This window comes from Labrus mixtus, chromosome 14 (assembly GCF_963584025.1).
Source record: "Labrus mixtus chromosome 14, fLabMix1.1, whole genome shotgun sequence".
In the NCBI taxonomy this organism is placed as follows: Eukaryota; Metazoa; Chordata; class Actinopteri; order Labriformes; family Labridae; genus Labrus; species Labrus mixtus.
Window position 1 is genome coordinate 2,219,159 of NC_083625.1, and position 22,912 is coordinate 2,242,070.

Sequence of the window (22,912 nt, forward strand, 5' to 3'; positions counted from 1 at the left end):
CTGTTGTTTTCGACGCCTTTTGGAGACTTTTTTTATGCAACTGTCCGACAAATATATTAGGGCTCGCTCGGATGTTTGTTCCACTTATGAGCACAAATTAGGAGACTAATACCCGTCCTGGTAGTGTTTCTCATGAAAAGATTTATGTGTGGTTGTCCAGTGCACAGGAATCATCAACTTGTGACCAGGAGTGTATATTTTGTATAATTTCAAACGAAGGAGAAGTATTTGCTTCAGATGTGAAAGAATTGTGGGCTTGCAAGGAAATGGATGTTGTTTTCCTTGTCCGACACGAGGAGATGTGATGCCCCTCAGGGAAAAGTGTGAGTGAGTGTGTCCGGAGTGTCTGACATGCCAACCTGTCATCAGCGGTTGTCAACATCATCAATCAAGCACAGATCTAATCCATCTCATCCCCCTCAGCCTGTGCTGCATGCAGCCAGCTCCAGTGTCATATACCTGAGCAGCGCCACAGGAGCCTCCCAGGGATCATGTTTGACAGACCGGCCTGAGCAATGCAGCACTTTCCACAGAGACTCTCGAGGTTAAAACGGGATCCATGCCTCGGAATTATGCAACCACACTGACAAAAATCTTGGCGTGGCTTTACTGTCAGTCATATATCGAGAGAGGGAACGATCCTCACAAGTCTTTTGAGTTTCACCACGATGTGATTGGCTTTGAAAAAAAAAGGCTTCAAAGGCGGCTCTGGAAATAAAGTCTTTGGCAGGGACGGGCAAGCTGCAGCATACATGGATTCACAGCATGGATCCCCCCAATGGCGACCCGAATTCATGGCAAATATTTGTGTTAAAAAATGTCAAAACATGTCAAAGAAAATCAACAGAAACACATCAAACCAGTCATGCAGCACTGTGGTCTCTCTTCACCTCATGCTCGATGTTTTTTTGATTTCATGATTTACTGGAAAATACTCCATAAGTTTTGTATCCGTCCTTTTATTTTCACAGCATCAAAACATGTAGCTTTGTTTATCACATAAACTGTACATAAGAAATCTTCTCAATTTAAAACACAAACATTTAAGAGGAGCAGGGAACAGTGCAGTTTAACACCACTGAAGACAGGATAGGAGATAGGACTGTGAGGTATTTATAAAAGGGGATGAAATGCATCAGAAAAACCTCAGGGTGGAACTGATCCCCAAAGTTTAAGCTACCTGGGTTTATAGTTCAATCAGCAGGAATGCGTCCTTTTGCATATGATCATCACCTTTTGACATGAAGTGATCAGAAGCCCGCTGTACCCTGATTGTATAAAAGTCTTGGTGGGAAATCAGCTCACACTGTATGATTGAATCTTTTTACGATGCAAGTCCAAAAGCTCATTTACGGGTAAATATTTCATTTCAATCTTAGAAAATACAATCAAATCTTTACAGACTTAACTAGTGATTTCCAGCCTTTTGGCATGGTCTCCTCTTACAGTAAATCAGAGTGCTGTTGTCATGTTTAAGGTGTTTATGTTCACAAATCCCAGCAGGGAATTTTCTCTCCTCTCGATCAGTTTCATTCAAACTTTAGAGGTCAAAAAGGTAAATCTCATATTTTAAAAACATGCATGGATTTAGAGACTGTTTTCAAAAGAATGAAAACAGATCTGTGAATCTGAGCATTAATCATCTCGTGACCCTTCAGATTTATCTCGTGACTCTTTAAGCCCCCGTGGGTTTGAAAACATCGGACTAAAGCGGCTTGCTGTGGTCAAACACGCTCCACCTGGATGATCTCTGAATGTCGTACCATCAAAACTAGTTCCCCAATGTAACTGAAGCCAGACTGTTGCCGAGCAACCCAAACATTCTACTGCTCTCTCTGGCTGCTCTGTTGGTGTCCATGGTTACCACAGAGCAGCTACTTTGTAGTATGAACAACATTTTACTGGTTCATTAGAAGAAACTAATTTGATCATGAAACTAGAGTTATGATAATGCGTTAGGAGGATTCACTTCAGTGTCTTTAGCGGTAGGTGTGGTTGGTAGGAGGAGAAGCAGGGTCAGTACAGATGACACACCTGAAGCACATTTCAATCACGAGTGTGGATATTAGTAATGCACCACTATCTCCACTCAGTCAGACACGCTCTGTTGAGTTAGACAAGTTAGTGCCAGTGCCTCGTTGAGCCATCTCCTGCCTTGTTCCTATATATCTATGCGAGCGACAGAAATGGGGGCGTCAGGGTTAAAGCGGCGCTGCGTTGTGTTGCGTTGCACACGGGCAGTTAGGACACTCCAGAAGGAAAAAAACAGAATCAAGCTGATTTTGTTGTTGCATGCCGTTAGGACAGGCTGAAAGAAAAAAAATTCTGTCCGTAATATTCCTTCTGTGCTGTAACCAGAGCTCTAATGAAGATTTGTCATTTTGTTGGATCTCAAACAGCTTCAGTGGTCCTGCAGATTTATTCATGGAGACATTTATGTGGAGCGATTTGTAAACTGGATGCAGTCTTGACTGGCACCTTTTTTTAGGAAACACAGTTTCATGTACAACGAGGTTAGCTGTGAGTACATGTTGCTCGGGAATGAAACTGTTGGTGCGAATAATTATAAAGGAGACACAGCTACAGGGACTTACTGAAGAACAGAAATATCAATAAAAACAGTTGTATTATCATGCCCTGTGACTCAACAATTTCCAGGCCGGAGCTTCAGTTTCCTCCTGAGTCGTAGAAGCCCGAGAAAGAGCGAGGATCTCTTTCAGTGTTCTGACCTTTGTGAAAGACATTTAATATTGTTTAACTGAGTATGAGCATGTGAGGTGTTAATTACCACCAGACCTTTAAAGGCTTTATATGTTCACACTTAAATATATAAATCAAGTATCTCCTCTGAAAATAACTCTGTGAGTCATGACTGTCTACAATGGGTGTAACATGGGAAAAGTTGTAAAAGTTGTTTAATTGAGGGACTAGAGAAAAGAAGAATAACATACTGTACTCACTGCTTAACTGTGTTTCTAGATCACGCTCATTTCAGGTAAATTTACATGCAGTGTGAAGATACGAGCATAATAAAGATCGCTAGCATTAGCATGCTAACACAACAATGCAGCGCGAGTTGTTTTGGTTTCATGCTGGTGCTCAAGGGCGACATCTGCTGGATCAAAAAATCACATATAAAGCCTTTAAGTGCTGTGGAGAGTGCAGACAGCAGTTTCTTCACCTCCTGCAAAATGATCTTCCACGTTGTCGCCTTGGACACTAATTGTCTGTAAGTATTTATTATTTTGTGTTCTTTGGTGTAGCAGCGCAGTAAGCTAGCAGCATGACTAAGCATGCTAGCTAAGCTTTCTTCTGCACTATTTTCTGTTTGTTAGTCTCTATTGTACTTTTTGCAATTTGTGCTTTATTACAGTTTTACAAGAAAAAAAGAAAAAAGTAAATAAGAACGGAAATACTGTGAACTCTTCAATAAATAACGAGAAAAGTTACGGCTTGTAATTTTATGGAGGACTTGTTAGCTAACTGGCTAGCTCTGAAGATAAACAACTCATTGCAAGGACAGTATATTCAGCCTTGCGTTCACAGTGAGTACATATTGAGAGAATCGGGGTTTCTTGAAGCACTGTATCCTGTTCTCTTAATATTCTGATAAAAAAAAAAAGCCGCCCCCGCCGCCAGCCGGAAAACAAACTGTTTGTGAAATGCTTCAATAAAAAGGCTGGTTTCCCCTTTAAACAAACATTTTATCATTCCTGGCAGATGGCAGACATCTGTGTGATCATGAAAACAACTTCATGCATCTCGCTCGTTGGATGGAGCTTAAAAAACAAAACCTTGTGATTGTTTTCCTCAAGGTGCGATTTGTGGGGCCCCGATCAAAGAGGAGCTGAGTTCACGAGCGGGGGGTCAAGGTCAGCGTCGGGAAAGGAGGGGGGCGTGTGCAGCTCTTGCATGATAAGAAACCCCCCCCGATCTCACAGCTGCAGAAACTTTGTCTTCTTTAAAGGGAAGCTTGTAAAAAGAAGAGCTCACCTACATCGTTCATCCATTTGTGCCAGAGACGATCTGAACCAGATAAAAGCTTTTTTTTTTTACGGCGCTAAGTGGGGAAGTAAGGCTTTCAGTAAACAAGGCTTTCTGATGCAGCTCTTCCTCCTGTCCCTCACAACTGTAAAGCTCTCTCCAGAGCATTTATTACCTTATTAGCGAGATGTCTGATCCTGTGATAGAGGCCTTTAGCAGTCCAGGTACTGTGTTTTTGGTTAACAGTGTCTCTGCGCTTTGCAAAATGATAGAAGATGAGATGTATTTGGAGAGGATGTGTGTGTTTTTTAGAGATGTATCGACAAGAATAGAACATGCTCTTCCTTTTACCGGCAGTCCATGACGTGCAGCACGTTGCCATCGTGTGAATCCATATTTTTCTTTCCCACGGGAGAAAGTCTCAAACTTTTCATTGTGTTCCTAAAAAAGGTGACCAGAAATTCGATTCCCCGTTTGATAAGTGGCCTTTAATAAACTTCTGCAGTTATTGCTATACGCTCACAAAATGAGATTAACCAACACATTTATGTCCAGCTGCCTGAAGTGCAAACATTAAAGTGTCAGTAATTTCTTCATGCACTAATAAAAAAACAAGTTGACAGAGTTTAACAGCACAAATCTGCCCATTGAACCACGGGCAGCTGTTCTCGAAGCGGCTTAACATCATCGAGCGACGCCAAGAAAAATTGTGGGTAATTGTAGAATAAAGTCTTCGACAATCTTAAAAGATTGAGAGGTTTGTTATGGGACTAAACATGATGTCATCGGAGACATGGATAAGAAAAAACTGGAGCTGTTATCTGACTCTATAACCTCTAGGATAACGCACTTGTAGCATGCGGGTTACTCTAAAGCTGAATTCAAATAATTATCAGATCAAATTAACAAAAGAAGAAATTAGGTTTCGTCTCTAGGAGCGCATATCCCAACAAAAAACAAACATAGGCCATTTTAAATAATAATAATTGTGTCGCAAATTCAATCATAAAACGATTTCAATATGACAAAAAAAAATGTAGACATTGACGTTCACAACAACACCAAAAAAACGTCCTCTTTCCAAATTGGAAAGGTTATTTTAAGTCCATTTCTTTCTGTGGTCCAGAAGGTTGTTCAGTCCTACCACACTTGTAGGTTGGGGTGAGTTGATGTCAGTTCAGTTAGCTCGCCATCTTGATCATGTGGAATGGTCACATACAAATAAACCTGAGTGCAGAATAATTTAAAGGGGACATATTGTGAAAAATCCACTTCTGCAGTGTTTGTGAACATATATCTGTGTAACCTGAGAGTCTACTGACCCACAACATGTGAAATAAACCATCCAGTCCTTTGTTTGTGGTCTGTATAAGTCTTACAACACAGAGACAAATGCTCTGTTTCAAATGTGCTCTCCTTGTGATGTCACAGTGGGATTCTGGTAAAAAATAAAAACCTTCCCCTCCCCTGGTATCTCCACCCATGGACTCCACCCCCAGACTAGAACAAAACTTTTGAGCAGGTCGGCCATTTTTATTCTCTCTACAGAGGAGTGATGTCTACGGGGAAAACTCGGGGGGGTCATTCCATTTAAAGAGACACACACACCAAAACGGAGCGTTCTGAGAGAGCTGGTTTATACAGGGTCACAAACCTCCTCTGGTGCTTGATTCATGTTATATTTTGACTGAAGCACAGCACAGATGTTTCATTTAGACCACAGGGGGGCTGTTTGAAAAGGTGGAGGAGAGGACTGTTTGAAAAGGTGGAGGAGGGGGATGATATGTCCTCTTTAAGACATCTTTCATCTTGAACAGACACCATCGATTTTCTCCCTGCTGTGCCAGCGTGAGTTGGAGCAGAAAGAAGAAGTGACCTTGTGCCACGGATGTTTATTATTAGTGTGTTGAGCTCTGATTGGATGACAGATTTGAACAGAGTTCAGGTGAGATTATGGACTGTTGTAAGAAAAAAACAGGGAAATGAATGAATAGATAACGAATAAAATGAAAAACAAATTATCATCATTTGTGGAGGTTCACACAGGTCACCCCTCCGGGATGGAAGAAAACTAGATGGGTAAATCTAGATCTAATTAATTAACCCGGGTTACACTTCAATAAACTGCTTTGTTGCTGCATGAAATCCTTTTTTTCCATTCTGAGAATAACGATCAATTCAATCCACATATGATTCATGGAATAAAAAGAATCATGTCAGCTTCCTCTCCCTGGCAGATTCTCATGTCTTGTTGCCGTGAAACCGCACGTTTCACACAAATGTCACACTGTGCTACAAGGCTGTCGACCGCTTTCTCTCAGTCCTGCAGCAGACGGCACGCTGCGCTCCCCGCTCTAAACTCCAATCCGTGGTGTCTCCTTTGTGTGCAATCTCAGAGCAGCTTTGCCATTTTTACTTCCAGGAAAATACAGAAAAATTAAATCTCCTTCCTTTTTTCCACGAGGCCGCCTATAGAGGAACTATGATATGGCCGTGAATCTCAAGCTGTGCCTCGGCCCTGGAGTGTGTGTGTGAGTGTGTGTGTGTGTCCAAATGGTGGAAAAATGTGAAGCAGAACTAATGTTGGAATTATCTCCTTGAGGGGGAAAAATCAACAGAGTGCTGTCACTGCATCAGGGCGACCAGGTTACAGGTCAGCGAGGCTTCCTTCAGCAAAAGGATGAAAGGAGAAGATGGACAGTATTCACTTCAAACTAATAAAAAACATGACCTCTGCTTCAGTATTTTGTGAAAGCATTGTCCCGCCAGCAGGGCCTGGGGATTTTTCTCAGACAAGAAATCAATTTCTGTATTAGTACATTTGAGATGAAACCAACCTGCTTCATCAGCAACATTATTCAGAATAAAAATCTGCGACTGGAAAAGCAAATAAAGCCACTCACTTTAGCTGGAAGATTTGATTATAAAGGAATATTGTTTTCTTATTAATCTGAGTGCATTTACTGGAAGACAGGATTTCAAAGCCATTATAGTGACCATATGGCCGGTTGCAATTCCCCCCATTTTGGCCCCACCTTTAGATGTGATGTGATTGGGCTTATATCTGAAAGAGCAGGACTCCTCCCTGACAGGATCCCTTTTAAAAGTACTCCTCAAAGATTAAAAAGACAGAATATGTAGCACCACCTGGAGAAGATCTTAAAACGATGTCGAGCGAGCGAAACCCATTCAGAGGCTGTTTGCCTCATTCTGTCACTGTGGGAGTTTATACCGCTCGCTGAAAAACAAAGCTCAGATCTAAGCCGTGCATTAAATATGAGTGAGAGTGTCAGTATCAAGCCAACGAGTCTGAGACACTGTGCAGTAGAAACAAGAGGCTCAGTGATGATGGACTGGGCTGATGTTCTTACACAGTGATTGCACTTTCATCTGACTTCACGTCTTCAGTTTGCTTTGATTGTTTTTTTTTTTTTACATCTCAAATCTTTGCATTTAATCTCATAAAAATATGTATACTTAGATTTCCTTTAAGCTTTGTCTTTTCAAGTATACACAAACAGAGAGATGATTTGACAAGATAAAAAACGTACATGTGAGCAAAGGTAACCAGAACCTGATGTAAAGCTTCATGGGATCGATGAGCACAGAAGAACATGTGACATGTTCCACATCAATAAATCATAAAGTCTGTCCTGTGTAAATGTGTCTCTGAGTCATGACTGTCTACAATGAGGGAGAAGCTCGAGTCCCGTTGGCTGTGTTGTTGTCAGAGCCGTGTTTACATGGACGGGACGGCCGGCTCCTCCCCTTGTGTATAAAAGCTGTTTTAGTCAAGAACTAGAGAGAAGAAGAAGAACATACTCACTGATTATTTGGATGTTAGTAAGAGTTTTTAGATAGTGGCGGCTGTAGGTTCAGTAGGTGGAGTCAGTTGTCTCTCAACCGGAAGGTCGGGGGTCCGATGTGTCCTTGGGCAAGACACTTAATTCTACAATTCACTTAGCAGACTCTTTTATCCAAAGCGACGTACATCAGAGAGTAAGAACAACACAAGCAAGGATCTAGAAAAAAGGGAACAATGTCAGTAAGAGCAAACGATCAGCTTTGAGTCTGATTGGACACACAGGTGCTGACAGGAAGTGACCAGAGGCAAAGCACAACATTGAGGGCAGTTCTTGAGAGCTCTAATCAGTATAGAAACCATCTTATAAGTCGTCGTTATCAAACAAAAACCATCGTCATTACCATCATCATCATCAATAATATGGAGACCATCATCATTAAGTTAGTAGGTATTCATGAAAGAGCTGGGTCTTTAGCTTTTTCTTAAAGGTGCAGAGGGACTCTGCAGATCACATGGAGTTTGGAAGTTCATTCTTAACTTAACCCCAAGTTGCTCCCGCTGCTTCGGCATGGACAATATGAACGCCCCAAATTCAAAGGGCTTTGAGTAGTCAGAAGACTAGAAAAGAACTTCCCAAATCCCAAGTACATTCTGTGTGAATTGACATGCAATGGGAAGCTACTAGCTAACCAAAGAGCGCTAACAGCAGCTTGCTAACAGCAACACAGGCAACAGGAAATTGCAGCTCGAGTAAAGGACAAGTTAGGCTCCTACATTGCCCCCAACTTCCTCTCCTAATAGACATTCCCTCTTTGTGGAGGCTCCTACATTGCTCGACTTCAGAGCAAAATAAACAACAAGCAAGAGAACAGAAGATCATATCTGACAAGTTGGACTACTGACAAAGCTTCTGTATTTGAGTTCTTGCTGATGTATCTTTTAAAACAATCGTTTAACAGGCGCCACACAAGCTGAAGATTCACAGTGTGAGTGCAACAGGTCGTTCTTCTGCGACGACAATGAATCTGATTACTTTGTTTTAGCTCCACGTGCTGATCTCTCGGGGACCTCAGCGCCGCTTTTAATTGTCTGGAAAGATTCCTGCTGTGCACTTACACATGTCGACTTGTTTCCTGTTCCTCAGCAGGTCCTCGAGAGGTTAGAGATGTGTGTGAAATAAGCAAGGACGAACATGCATATGTATGAGGCGAGACACAGGAAGCCGTGCATATCTTCAAATAATAATGCTGTTAAATTAATAACAGGAGATCCTATGGATTTATTTTTTCTCCACTGGTGGAATTGTAAAGCAGCGTTTTGATGGGCAGGTTCATATATACCTTAGTGTAATGTTGTGTTCTGCATTTATGCACAGAATCACACATTCATGACACAAATCCAGGCTGTTCTGCAACACACGATGCATATCATTATTTATTCATGTTTGTGGAAGTACAGTAACACTAAATATGTTGTTTCTTTTCAGTTAAAGAGGATAAGAGGATTTTATACCACTAGGGGGCAGTGCAACAACGTGTCACCATGTTCACTGTATAAAGTTGAAATGGTTATTGTGTTAGCAGCAGTTTCATACATGTTTTCAGACACCTGGAGTCCTACATGAACTAAGTTGTTTTTTGTGTTTTGCTCTTTCTCTCGAGGTTAATATCTACAAATAGATGTTTAAAAAAAAGACAAACCTGAATGCTTGATCACTACAGCAAGAGGATCATGGACGGGGTTGCACCAGCTTTGCACGAGTTCAAACGTAGCCTAGTTTAGATGCAAGTTCCAACTTGTACAATTTGACACTCTAATGTTAAAGGTGTTGCACCAACTGTTGCACTTTTATGATGATGATGATGATGATGATGATGATGATGATGATGATGGTGTTGTGTGATAAGGACGATATACAGGATGGTTTTGATGATGATTAAAACTCTCGAGAACAGCTGTCCATGTTGTGCTTTGCCTCTGTGCACAAAAAAATGCTTCTCTCTGATTGGCCTGAAACAATATTTTGGTTCGTTTGGATGTTACACTCGACGAGTTGAGATAAACCTTAAGTCTCTGTGGTGCAAACGAAAAAAATGACACAACTCAAGTCAGAACTAGTTTCAACGGAGGGTTTAGTGTTGACCTCACAGCATAACTTAAAACGTACCATACACTAAGCTGGTGCAGCAGGCCACTGATTTGCTGGCATAGTTTGAGTCCAGTTGCCCCATGATGGTGAGGGTCTGTTTGGTGCTGGGCAGTGAGTGTGTGGTGGGTTTGAGAACGTCTGCGTCTTCATGCAGATACAGGAAGTATTGCAAGAAAACCGAAATGTTCAATTTGCAGGTTGTAAAACCAAAAAAAAGTAAGGTCTACAAACCTCCATAAAGATGAGTAAAAGTGTACATTCATGTCTCTGAGTTTGTCACTACCAGAAAACCCTTTTGCATCACACATTCCTTTCATGCATCGGTTATTTAGAAATAGTAATAGAAGAAGAAATGACACCTAAGAGGACCAATATGTAAGACAAAACAAAAGCACCAGATGTCATGCTGTTGTCAAGGGGATACTGAAATTCACATAGCAGAGGGGCGCTAGTGGCTCAGTGATAGGTGTACGGAGGCTATGGTACTCCAAGCGTGCGGCCCAGGTTCGAATCCGACCTGTGTTTTCTTTTCCCGCATTTCATTCCCAACTCTCTCTCTCCCTGATTTCCGACTCTATCCACTGTCCTGTCTCTCCAATAAAGTCACAAAAAGCCAAAAATAAATCTAAAATCTGACATATTTAACTGATCCAGTGTGGACAGCGAGCGACCTTTGCGGCGCGATGTAACGAGATACCCAACTCTCATGTACTGGTAGGACACAGATCATTGTAATCACTCACTCACATTGTTTATACTGAGTCATTGAACACACACACACACACACACACACACACACACACACACACACACACACACACACACACTGTCTCATTGTGTGAACAAGGATGCAGATGTTTTGAGATGTTGCTGATGTTGCCGTTTCCACCCTAATTTCTTTTTTTTTCACATCTCTTCCCATCAGCTCTGAAACGTTTCAGAGAATAGATGTACCACGCTCTGATAAAAAAAAACAAAAAAAACAGCCATCACGATCTACGATGTGAAGAGAGAAGCAGAGCTCTCCAACAGAGAAGAGATACATTCAGAAAAGTATTTAGTTCTCACATCATTAGGTTTCTGATTATACAGTCAAAGCGTGGTTGAAGGCAATTATGTTGCCGGAGCATGTGCAGCATTTTAAACTAAAAATGACTTTTAGACGCCTTAAAGCTTGAAGTCATTGCTCAGACTGAACATAAATTAAGAAGTTAAATTTACACTGAAACTTCTCAACATTACACCGCTGTGACTGAAGCACACTGCTGTATTTAATGACCAGTATTAGTGGGTGAAATGCTCCATGATTTGCAAGAATTTGTAACAAAAATCACATCTGTACAAAGTTCTTGAGTGCTTTTTAGGTGTTTAAAAATAAAATTATTAAGATTAAACCTTTAAAAAAAAATCTCAAGATGAGGGAACTGAATGTACGATGAATGACACTCATGAAATGTTCTTCAAAGAACATCAAAAGTGTCTGAGCACCTCATTATCATATCACACTATCACAGTGAGTTCTACAATAGAGCTTATAACTCTGTGCACGTTTCTTATTCTCCACAAGGAAAGAAAGAAAGAAAGAAAGAAAGAAAGAAAGAAAGAAAGAAAGAAAGAAAGGAAGCTGAGAAAATTACATTCATACATGAAGAGATACGATTTGCTTCTAAAGTTACAATAAAAAAACGACTTCTGGAGATGAAACATCATCAGATTTTTAAATAAAAATGCCAATATTCGGGGCACATAGCGGTTATGACACGTGCAATGTGTGAAGTCTGTGGTCCTCATTGCAGAGGCAAAAGGGTTCAAGTCCGGCCTTGGCCCTTTGCTGCATGTCATAAAGATAAAGATAAAGATAAAGATAAACTTTATTGATCAAAAAATTGATTTAATTATTTTGATTTTTTTTTGTCACAACAGCTCAAGAAACAGGAATATAGTTATCAAAAATAACAAGAAGTTAAAAATCAAATATATGTACATCAGTTAAATAAAGGGAGAAAAAAATACAATAATAGAAAAATACAAGGTATGTACACTTCCACTTGTGTCATCTCCCACTCTCTCCTCCCAACACTTCCTGTTTCTCTCATTTTACATCGCAGACACAAGTCTTAAAAAGTAAAGATTTAAATTTAGAAGTATGACTTTTTTTTATGTCATAGGATACAAAGATACATTTCAAAGTGAAATGCACGGACAAATCATTATCAGTCATGTCATACCTGCAGCAGTCTGGGCTCTCCTGCCCGCCGGCTGCTGGTTCAGTGGGGATCCACAGTCTGCTCCTTCACCTACCTGCCTGCTGCTGCTGCGCGGCGGCTCAGGTGTTCTAACTGGAAAATTGCATCTGACTTGATTTGCATAAGTGGTGTTGATAAATTAGCTGCTAAAGCGTGTGAAAGCTGCTCTCGTTGCGTTTCCGAGGCTCGGTGGGACTTATCGGGCTTGTTAGCCTCTTCTGGCAAGACAATGAGATCTGCAGGGTTCTGCATGACAAACAAGGCGACGAGGAAGGGAATATTAAAAACCGCTTGACGCAGGACATTAATGTGAACACGCTTTGCTGTGTTGTTAACCTGCCTGTCATATCTGTAGGAAAATAAAGATGAAGCAAAACACGAAACAGAAACGTCTTCTAAAGCCTTTTCATGTCAGACATTTTGACATGAGGAAGCAGGAAGGCACAAGTGCAATCCCGGGTAAACCTTGGGCGACCTTGTCACTGAGTATTGCGGGGTCAGCAGTGTGCTCAGCTGGTACATTAATGGACCAGAGCCACTGACAACCAATGTTATGATAATGCTTTAAAGGATTGATTTGGGGTTAATGTCTTTTAGTGTTAGGTGAGGTTAGTAGACTGAAGAAGCAGGGTCATTGCTGACGTTACACCTGGGGAGGTGGGAGGGGGTGGGGTGGGGGGGGGGGGGGGGGGGGGGGGCGGTTCTGACTCATCAGCCTTCATTAGCTCCACCTGCAGATATGTGGGATGTGCATTGAGATGAATGGACGCCATGTGGAAGAAGCCAAGAGGTAGGGCTGGAAATCTTAAGGTGTCTCACGATTCGATTTAGATTCTTTGGGTTTACGATTTTATTCAGAATCGATTTTTGAATCACAATGATTCTGGATTCATCGATCCATGGATTCAAAGTTTATTTATGAATTAGTAGCCTCCATAATTCAGCGTCTACTCCAGTAATCTGTGAGACTGGCTGAATGTCTTTTAACTGAGTTAAAAGGTTAGCATGAGCACTTAGCAGGGAGTGACTGATTAGCCAAATTTTATTTTTTTTGGAAGTTATGAATCGATTTTAAATCTTAGAAGAGAAGAATCTCCATTTTTACATAAATCAATTTTTTCCCCACCTGTACCAAGAGGCGGGACAAATAAGAGTTAACCTTATTGGTCTCTGACACATCACCACGCCTTTTTAACCTGAACATCTAATGACTGAGTGCTGGGTGGCCAAGGAGGCCGAAACTTTTATTTTCTGTCCGAGTGAGCTGGTTGAGACATGAACAAAGTGACCTGGTGGCATGAAATCCACACATGCATCACACACACACACACAGGAATGTGTGAGACGCTTTAAATGTTTAAAAAGGAATTGTGGGACGGCATTATCTCATCTCTTTGGTAAAGGATGCTCCAGTGTACCCTATGCTAAAGGAGGTTATAAAGGAAGCATTGACCCACCTTTCCTTAGCTTTTGGAGAATTCAAACGGCTCTTATCATGGCCGCCGCTTAGATGCTTCCGGGGTCATTTCACTCAAGTTAGGAGGAGTGCAATCAAGTGGAGGGAAACACATGAAGAGCAGGATGTAAAACTAGACATCAAACACCTCGGGGAAGAAGAACTACAAACTGAAGCAGGAAACACTCAAGACTAAACAAAGACGTAAGGAGGAGGGGACACACAAAAACTACAAGAACACAGGGATGAATGTCAAAACTACTTTCAGGCTAAAGACCTGCAGCAGCCAGTGGCTTTAGTCGTGCAGCCAAGACCCCCGCTGAGCCTTGAAGTATCAGAGCAGGACCACACAGAGGGGGGTCGGGGGGGGGTTCTCTGATGCTATTATCACTGTTCAGCCCTCCAGAGGCATCACGGGCTCTTAAATGCAACACTGAAAAAAGAAAAGAAAACGACGGTTGCCCCCTTGAGAACTGTTTAGTGTTCACCTCCTCCCATCTTGTAATTGCTCGTACAGACGATAACGTGCCGTGTCTTGAAAACAGCGGTACAGCGAGCATGCAGCACGGAGGAGATTAGACTCCTGGGCTGACTTAGAGGCATGCTTAGACGATTACTACAGATGATCCGTAACATGTCAGTAAGACTTCCAGCAGGAAGTTGTTGAGATTCTTCTCATGTTAGAAAAGTCTATCAAAATGTTCTTTTCTTTTTAAAGCACAGAACTTGAATAAAAAAATCAGAGATGCCAGCACTCTCTTTCTGTTACATCCTTCATCCATAAGAGTGAAATTTAAAGACATTTAACAAAAACGATAAGCAGCAAATTAAACAGGAGTCATAACTTAAAGGTACAGCAGAACAGAACTTTTAACATTTAACATTTAAGTCACATTTATAGCACTTTCAAACATAAATAAAAATGTCCAAAAGCTCATACCTAAGGCTGTATAAGGACCATAAACCAACATTTTTATTTGGGGTGCAACAATAGGTGTTTTCATACCAAACAGTTCCAGGGACTTTTTGAAGAGGAACCATTCACACCACCATTTTTATTTATTTCTTTATTTTACAGGGACATTGCACATTAATAAACATTTCGGTTAATATGCCAGAGTTAGCCAAAAGGCTCATTTTCATCTGTTGTCCCTGGCCAGATTTTATAAAAGGCTCCCTAAAAAAAACAAATTCAAACATCGCTTAAAGCTACAAAAATATAAATATCATGACAGTAATGAAGCAGACACAGGTGAAAATACATAAACCATGCAGGATACACATAAAGCAGCATTTGGTTAATATAAAAAAATGTATCTCATGCAGGACAGACGTGGAGCAGCAGACAAACAATGTACCAAAAAAACCCCAAGTATTAGTAAAAGCACGTATCCAATAACCTACTAAAGTAAATGTAATGTGCACACAACAAGACAACATGTAACACTATATACAATGAACACGTACAAATTACACAAGGCCACATGTAAAACATTAAGTGAGTTATACCTGAAGCTCACCTCAACAGACAACTAACGCACGCAGGCCACATTCATTAAAAAAACAGGACACTCCATGGTACCAACTCTGAAGCAGGAGCTAAAAAGGTTCCTCTAAACGGGGTTCTAGGAACTCAAACAGTTCATAGTTCCTGTGGTGAGGAATCAATAAAAGGAGGGTTCCAACAAACAGTTCCTAGAACTATGAAAAAGTTCCTGCAGTCCGAAAACGCAACGCTTGCTGTCCTTGCGCGCTGCGCGACAGTTAAAACATTTTCCACCTGAGCGTCACCTCTGCGCGTCCAATAGGAGGGTATAGCTCAGATCATAAAAAACGGTGTCTCACTTTCCTGAGCTCTAGTTTAAAGACACACCGGGACATCGGCATGAAACAGTTTTGGGCGTATCGGTTGTGTTTAAAACACATCCTGACGAGCCCTGAGGAATTCATCGACCCACACCCTCTTTTTCTTCTGCTGCTCGTCTCCCTCTCCGCAGCAGAAGAAGAAAAGTCGGGGCCTTTTTTCTCAGTAGTGGACACATGAAGATACTTTCCAGAGTATTGTTTCGGTCACCTAGCAACGCACACTGTTGGTTTTTGCTCTGCGCCCTACTCCGTCCTATCTGAAAGGCCCCTTCACGCCCTTTACATAAGTATACCCACGTCATGTATGATATAACCCTAATGGAACATCTACATAATGACACTTATATATATCAGCCAGCAGCATTAGTATTCAATTTGTGAAAAGGACCACCATGCTAGATAATTGACCTATTAGCTTCGTAATTTAACCTCATTATTACCGCCCCATGTGATGGCAGACACTTTGCATGACCTGAGAGAAACCGTGTAGGTGTTCTGGTCAGGTTAAAGATGGCTCCCAGCACTGACTGATCCAGCATGCACAGATACAAGAGAAGGAACGCAGCCATTGTACATTTAATAAACAGCACATGTTTAATGTTTAATAATGCTCTTTATTCAGCATTTATCTTCTTTAGTGTGCTGAAGCTGTAACTAAAAGGTAGACAAGTGAGTGTGTGTGTGTGTGTGTGTGTGTGTGTGTTTCAAATCTTCACCTCTAAACAAAACAAAGACCCGGTGCAGGACTCCAAGGGGGGGGGGGGGGGGGGGGGGGGGGGTACATGACTCGGCTCTTCCTCCGGTAGGTTCTTTTCTGATGAGGAGGGGGCAGGGTAGGCCTTTCACGTGATTAATTTTGGTCCGTGATGCCCGGTTTGAGTTTCATCAAGTTAGCGGGAGTTAAGCTGAACTAACCCGGATGGAAGCTGTCTGGATTTCAAAGTAAAAGCCTGAAAACTTTAGTCTAAACCAACAGCAACATAGTCTAATATTCATACTGAATGTAACGCCACAGACCTGGAGTCAGAAAATGCTTTAAAGGAATATGAGCTGAGGTTTTAAATGCATACGGAAGCCCTGAAGCACACATACAGCCATGCATTTTTTAAATCATCAATCATGATCAGAGGTGTTGCTTCTCAACAGGCAACAGCTCGGGACTGACCATCTTTAAACGATAGCTCAGAATGTACACATTTTACAATGACAGTAGGAAACCTAAGGGGGCCAAATCTCACATTGCTCAATGTTGTTGCACTGCTAAGCGGTCCAATAATCCTGTGAACATTTTTCATTGGTCACTTAAAATCGCCATTAGTGTCAGATTATTTTTAACATAATGATGTTGTATGCTGGTCGGAGGGGCTCGCAGTAAAATGGCCACTGATCAGGATATTGAGTTAATCAAGAAATTAGCTCAATGTCACAGCAAAACCAGCGTTGTTCTCACGCAATACGGGGGTAAATAAATCGGGATCTCGAAAAAACAACCAAAATTTACTCGTAACTAAGGGAGCAGATTTAGCAAAATAAAATATATGGATTAGTGTCCGCTCAGGGCTTCCATAGATCTCGTCCAAACATGATTCAAATTAAATGTTTTGATTCAGAAAGGAGGCCTAAGACTTCCCAGCACCTGGAGGCCACAAGTGAAAATATATTATTAAGAAGTTACAGGGCTCTCAAACTCAAAGTGAATACTGCTTTTACTATTTTTGGGCGAACTGGAAGAAGCTTCAGGCGATATGCTCCATTTGCTCACATAAAGTGACAGTAGAGTCATTTTCTGCTTCTTATATTTCTGTCTACATTATGCACTTGTCTACTTTTAAAAAACAATTCTTAATGAATTAACTGATCTTATACTCGTTTAATTATGCTTTAAATTAAAAAAGTGCCTCAAGGTTTTTTTTTTTTGCTTCTACAGATTTCAAAAACCTTCGTAAATACATGAAAACACACTTCAAATAAACTATAGATTTAACAATTTAAATGATGATCATATAAAATAGATAATAATTACATGTTGGAAATAATAGACCTTTAACTATCAGTGTTATTTATACAAATTCCGATTTTATTCAGATGTCCTACATACTGAAAGTTGTGTTTATTTTATGTTACTTTTTCTGCAACAAATGTTGCGCGTTTATCCGTTTTTATTTTGAAAATATTGACCGGAAACGCGTTTTTCAACTTGTAGGTGGCTTCACGTACTAGAGCTGCGTCTGTGTGTTCATTTTAAGGTGAGCACGTTTAGTTTGGAGCGGAGTTAAAAAGCCGGACAGAGACGGCGCGTCACGCAGGTGAAGTGTAATCAGGCAGGTGTGGATTCAAACACAACAAACCGGAGAGTTGGTGGGACTTGGCTGTGAGTCAGACTCCCGGTAAAGCGGCACCGGAGATGCCCCGCTCCGGTTTTCTGGCGTGACATGACAAAGTGAACACGGAATAAGAAAGTGTCAGGAGTTTTTTCTGCGTGTCTGAAGCTTGCGTGCTAATTCCCATTTGCGTGGACTATTTCCGAGACCTGCGCGGGTTCTGTTCTGCAAACCGGGGGACCCTTTTCTGGCATGTCTCGCCGTTTCCAGCCCAGAATGTTGCTCCTCTCTCTCTGCTGTGGATTTGAAATGAAACCGGAGAGAAGTCAGTGACAGCTTGAAGCAGCGCGCTGCAGATCCGCCGGATTGCCTTTTTTTTTCTCGCCCCTTCTCCCTCCATCCATGATTTACGCAAGGAATTTCATCTCTGAATTCTTAATTGGCGACAAAGACAGACTAAATCTACTGGTGTTTCTCCTCTCAGTGTTATTTCACGAGTCTAGCCCTGGTTTTGGGTGGTAGAGGCACGCAGGATCCGTGTGTTTTTCAGCCAGGGCGCGCGTCATCTCTCCACTGATGCCCCATTGATTTATGATTTTTTGGGGGGCTTCGCGCACGGACTTGGATGCGTTTCAGGGGGACATTGGGTTTCACCGCCTCCCTCAGTTGGACAATTCGGAGCTGGATACTTGTAACTTTCTTCCCACATATGGAAAAATCTCTTTTTTTTGCCTGGAGAGGACGCGGTTTGGCCGTGCCTTTTGGATTGTCGCTCCTTAAAAAACACAAGAGAGACTGAAGCTGGACTGTAGATTTGTTCTCTGAGGCATCGCACATTTTGTCCCGCACATATCAGTGCACACACATTTAAATCTATTACGCATTATCCAACTTAAGGACCCATCGGACAGAACTGCAACAGCATCGTGTGGAGGCTTACCACCTGCACTGAGGGGTTTTATTTCTCCACCATCGGGGCGCTACTGGAACAACTGGGATTTAAACATCCGCCTGCTGGGATTTCTAACCATGTCAGGTGTACGGGATTGCAGATGGACTCTCCTCATCTGTGTGGCGGCGCTTTCATATGGTGAGTCGTCCCCCCCCCCCTCCTCCTCCTCGTCCTCCTCGTCCTCCGCTCCTAACCTCCCACATTGCCCCCCCACCTCTACTTTCGCTCGAGCAGGCTGTCAGGAGCATAATTGTGTTGCATAGAAAAGTGATGATGCCAAATTTCTGCAACATGCATCTGCAGAGGTTGCTGCATGATCTGGTTGGTCATATTTTGGATGATTGACACACACACACACACACACACACACACACACACACACACACACATCCTAAATCCTCTTGTAACTCAGTCTCTACAACTGTCTCAAAAAGAAGCTGTAAACCCCTGCAGGAGCGTTTTGCCACTTTTTTAAAAAAAATTTCCTTTAAGGGGACTTTGAGATCAACATTTGGATTTGCAGATGTGATTTAAGTCGCTGCAGGATACATTCAGATATCTGAATAATGACGACAACTACCTTTAATTTTCAGAGCAAAATTCAAAATCCAAGATACAGAGTGTTCCACAAAGGCAGCAAATAGGATGCTATATCAATATGCAAAGATATTTGAGAAATACAAATATATAAAATGCAATTTAGAGATATTTAAATCATGCATGATATAAATTCTACAGAGGGCAACAAGGTGATGCTCAAACTCCCAATCCAGCACCACAGGCACCCAAGAGGAATCTTTTTTTTCCCCTTCTGTGTGGGACAGATAAGATCGGAGCGGAAACACTCATCTTACATCACGTCACAGCTGCTCACTTGTGAGAAGGACGGACAGACTTACAGCATATTACACAACTGTCTACCATCTCCTCTGGCTTTCTTCTTCTTCTTCTTCCTGTGTGTGTGTGTGTGTGTGTGTGTGTGTGTGTGTGTGTGTGTGTGCGTGTGTGTGTGTGTGTGTGTGTGTGTGTGTGTGTGTGTGTGTGTGTGTGTGTGTGTGTGTGTGTGTGTGTGTGTGTGTGTGTGTGTGTGTGTGTACGTGCACAAAGTCGCCTCTTACACAACAGATAACGCCACACTTTGTCCTACATGGAGTGACGTGTGCGGCGGCAAAGTGTACCAAATTCCAAACACGTCAAAGATGATTTTCTGACATGTCCTGGTGATCTGGTTGGACTCTGAAATGATAATCCTGCTTTAATATCAGAAACTCCTTTTGAGTGATGCAGCAGCACAAGAACACTGTATCCAGCTGAAATCACTGTGTGGCATTGCAAAGCTCTGGTTGATGGAGTAGTTCAGGTTTTTAGATGTGGGGCTGCAATAGCCAGGCTAAAATGTCATTTAGCAACTTAAAAAAATTCCCATTTTAAAACCAGTAAACATCCCAACAATTTTGGGGCTGAGCTGCATGTGTGTGCATAAATGGCTGAATTCTTCACCCCGACTTCCTGCCGGCCCTCGAGTGAATTTTTCAGTGTGAAGCCGGGGTTAGGCGGTGTGTGAAAACAGCAGTAAACAACTAAACAAACCCTTCTGACATCTCTCCTCCGAGGGCATCCTATATGGGATCAGCTGTTCATGTTAACGTCTCAGGGAATAGACGGCAAACACACAAAAAGATCTGTCTCTGTGTAAAAAAATGGGAGTGTGTAGGGTTAATGTTTGGTGCAGCACGACTGTAAGCAAGACAGTTAATCTATAAAGACGGTGACGAGGAAAGATGTCAGATGTACTAAAAAATGCATCAGCTTTGAAATGAAGTTTGATTAGGTCAGTTTGTGGAGATCTACAGCAGGGTGAAGTGATCAAAATGTAAAAAAACATGCACATTAACTGATGTTGGTTTGTAGTTTCGGACTTTCTTTTAAAGATTTGTTTGAACCAAAGCGTTGCATAGCTTAGCGTCTGTGTTTGTACTCAAAATGCCGTCTGATGCCGAGTGAACGAGGATCAGAGGGACAGCAGAGCTGGACTTTTAGATTAAGGTGGTCTAACTGGGGCACGGACTTCTGCAGGGGTGGCATGAAGTTTGTATGCCCACACACACACACACACACACACACACACACACACACACACACACACACACACACACACACACACACACACACACACACACACTCAAAGAAGCTTCTTGAACATTCTCGAAGCTTACTTTTTTAAAGGCTTTATATGTGATTTTTTGATCCAGCAGATGTCGCCCTTGAGCACCAGCATGAAACCAAAACAACTTGTGCTGCATTGTTGTGTTAGCATGCTAATGCTAGCGATCTTTATTTATTTTAGTTCCCCAATTAAACAACTTTTATACGTGAGGGGAGGAGTCAGCCGGCCGTCCCGGCGATGTAAACAAACTGAAGATAGGACTCTGAAAGCATCACAGACAGTGGGACTCGGTTGTTACACCCATTGTAGACAGTCATGACTCACAGAGTTATTTTCAGAGGAGATACTTGATTTATACATTTAAGTGTGAAACATCAAATATAAAGACTTTAATGTTTCAAAAGAAGATTTATGTCTACAGTGATAATTCAGAAAAAGGAAATTTGCCACATTGTGATGGAAAGAAGGCGACAAGGAGCCTGCAGCTCAGCCCAGATTCATTGTAACATAAGTCCAGTGTCTGGCATGTCTGTCCCTCTATGTATAGGATTTTGGGGTCCCGGATTCAGATTTCTGGATCCGCCCCCGTCTGACGCTCCATCTACTGCAGACACAGTTTAGACAAGTTTCTCACAAAACCCGACTTTGCAAAAGTCTGAGCTCTCCCTTTAAGATCACTGCTAACAGGCAGTTTGATGATGAATCTTGGCTGTAAGAAAGCTGCAGTGAACCCCCCCCCCCCCCCCCCCAAATATTTACTGCATAACCATCCTTTGCATCCATATCGTCTTCCCTCTCCTACTCATTTTCTCTTAAGTCTCGCCTCAATTTCATTACCGCACAAAAGAAAAACCGCCTACGTGTGCACTGGAGAACATACTCTCCTTGATGGCTTTACTTCTTCTCCGAGGCTCTGCGAGTGGTCGAGTGTGTGCTGCACCGCTCTGCCTACACAGAATCCCACCGCGAACGCCTGTGGTCAGCCGTTGCTTAGTGCAGGGGGGGATATCCACCTTCCTTCCTGGACAATGGAGGCGCTGCTGTCAGAAGTAATTGCAGTTACAAATTTGGCGCATGGCCGGCTGCCCCCCCCCCCCCCCTCCCCCCCCCGAGGAGGGTTTCAGAGTCTCTTGGCCTCAAAGACCTCGAGTTCCACACATACTCCGACTCACTCGCGCATACACACACACACACACACACACACACACACACAGAAGCCTCGCAGCAGTTTAAAGCTCTCTCTCCTTGTCACACTCGTATGCTAAGTAAACACATTTGTAAGAATACCTGAGGAGGGAAGCGGTGGACTTGCTGGATGAAGAGCTAAGCAGACAAATCCCCAGGTGTGAAACAGCAGTAAGAGCGGCTCTGGGGAAAATCCAACACTCTGATGAATCTATTATTTCTTAAACTTTTCCACCTCTGATTAATATTTATACACATTTACGCCATCACGCTAACAAGCTAACCATTCAGATCTCTGCAGGGTCCGGTTATATAAAAGCCTCACAGGTTAGCTTAGTGAGGAATAGAGCTGCTCCTCCAGTTTGAATGTGATTCAGCTGATTTTTTTATTTATTTTTGATGCTGAAAGGGAAATCCACCTTTCCTCTCTTTCAATCGTCCTCCTCCTCCGCACAGAGGTCAGAGGTCAGGTGCAGAGTGGCATTCCTGGAGCTGATAGGGGATTAAGATTTTTCAAGGACACACTTCAGTCCGATGTGAGAGAGCGTTTGAAGATGAGTTTTCTGGTTAATCATTGTGCTGTGATGTGTCTCACTGAGAATAAAGATAGAGGAGGAATTAAGGACCTTAACCATATAATATGTCGAATTTTACGCCATCTTATATGTAACAAAAACATTTTGTTGAGTGCTTACATTTCCTCAAATATTTCCAACAGCTATCAAAGCCAGAGAAATCTGTATATTTTTTTTAATTTTTTTAAGATATGTGAGATTGGACA

At 42.1% G+C, this 22,912-nt stretch overlaps 1 protein-coding gene across 1 annotated transcript in view; it reads left to right on the forward strand.

Annotated features, from left to right (window-relative positions):
* The first annotated feature begins 17,746 nt into the window (after positions 1–17,746).
* The window catches only part of tmem132e (transmembrane protein 132E), a 476,115-nt gene continuing 470,949 nt past the window's right edge, over positions 17,747–22,912 (forward strand). The window contains exon 1 of the mRNA XM_061056116.1: positions 17,747–18,917. Within this exon, the coding sequence (XP_060912099.1) occupies positions 18,857–18,917 (61 nt within the window). The 5' untranslated portion in view covers positions 17,747–18,856. The remainder of the gene's footprint in view (positions 18,918–22,912) is intronic.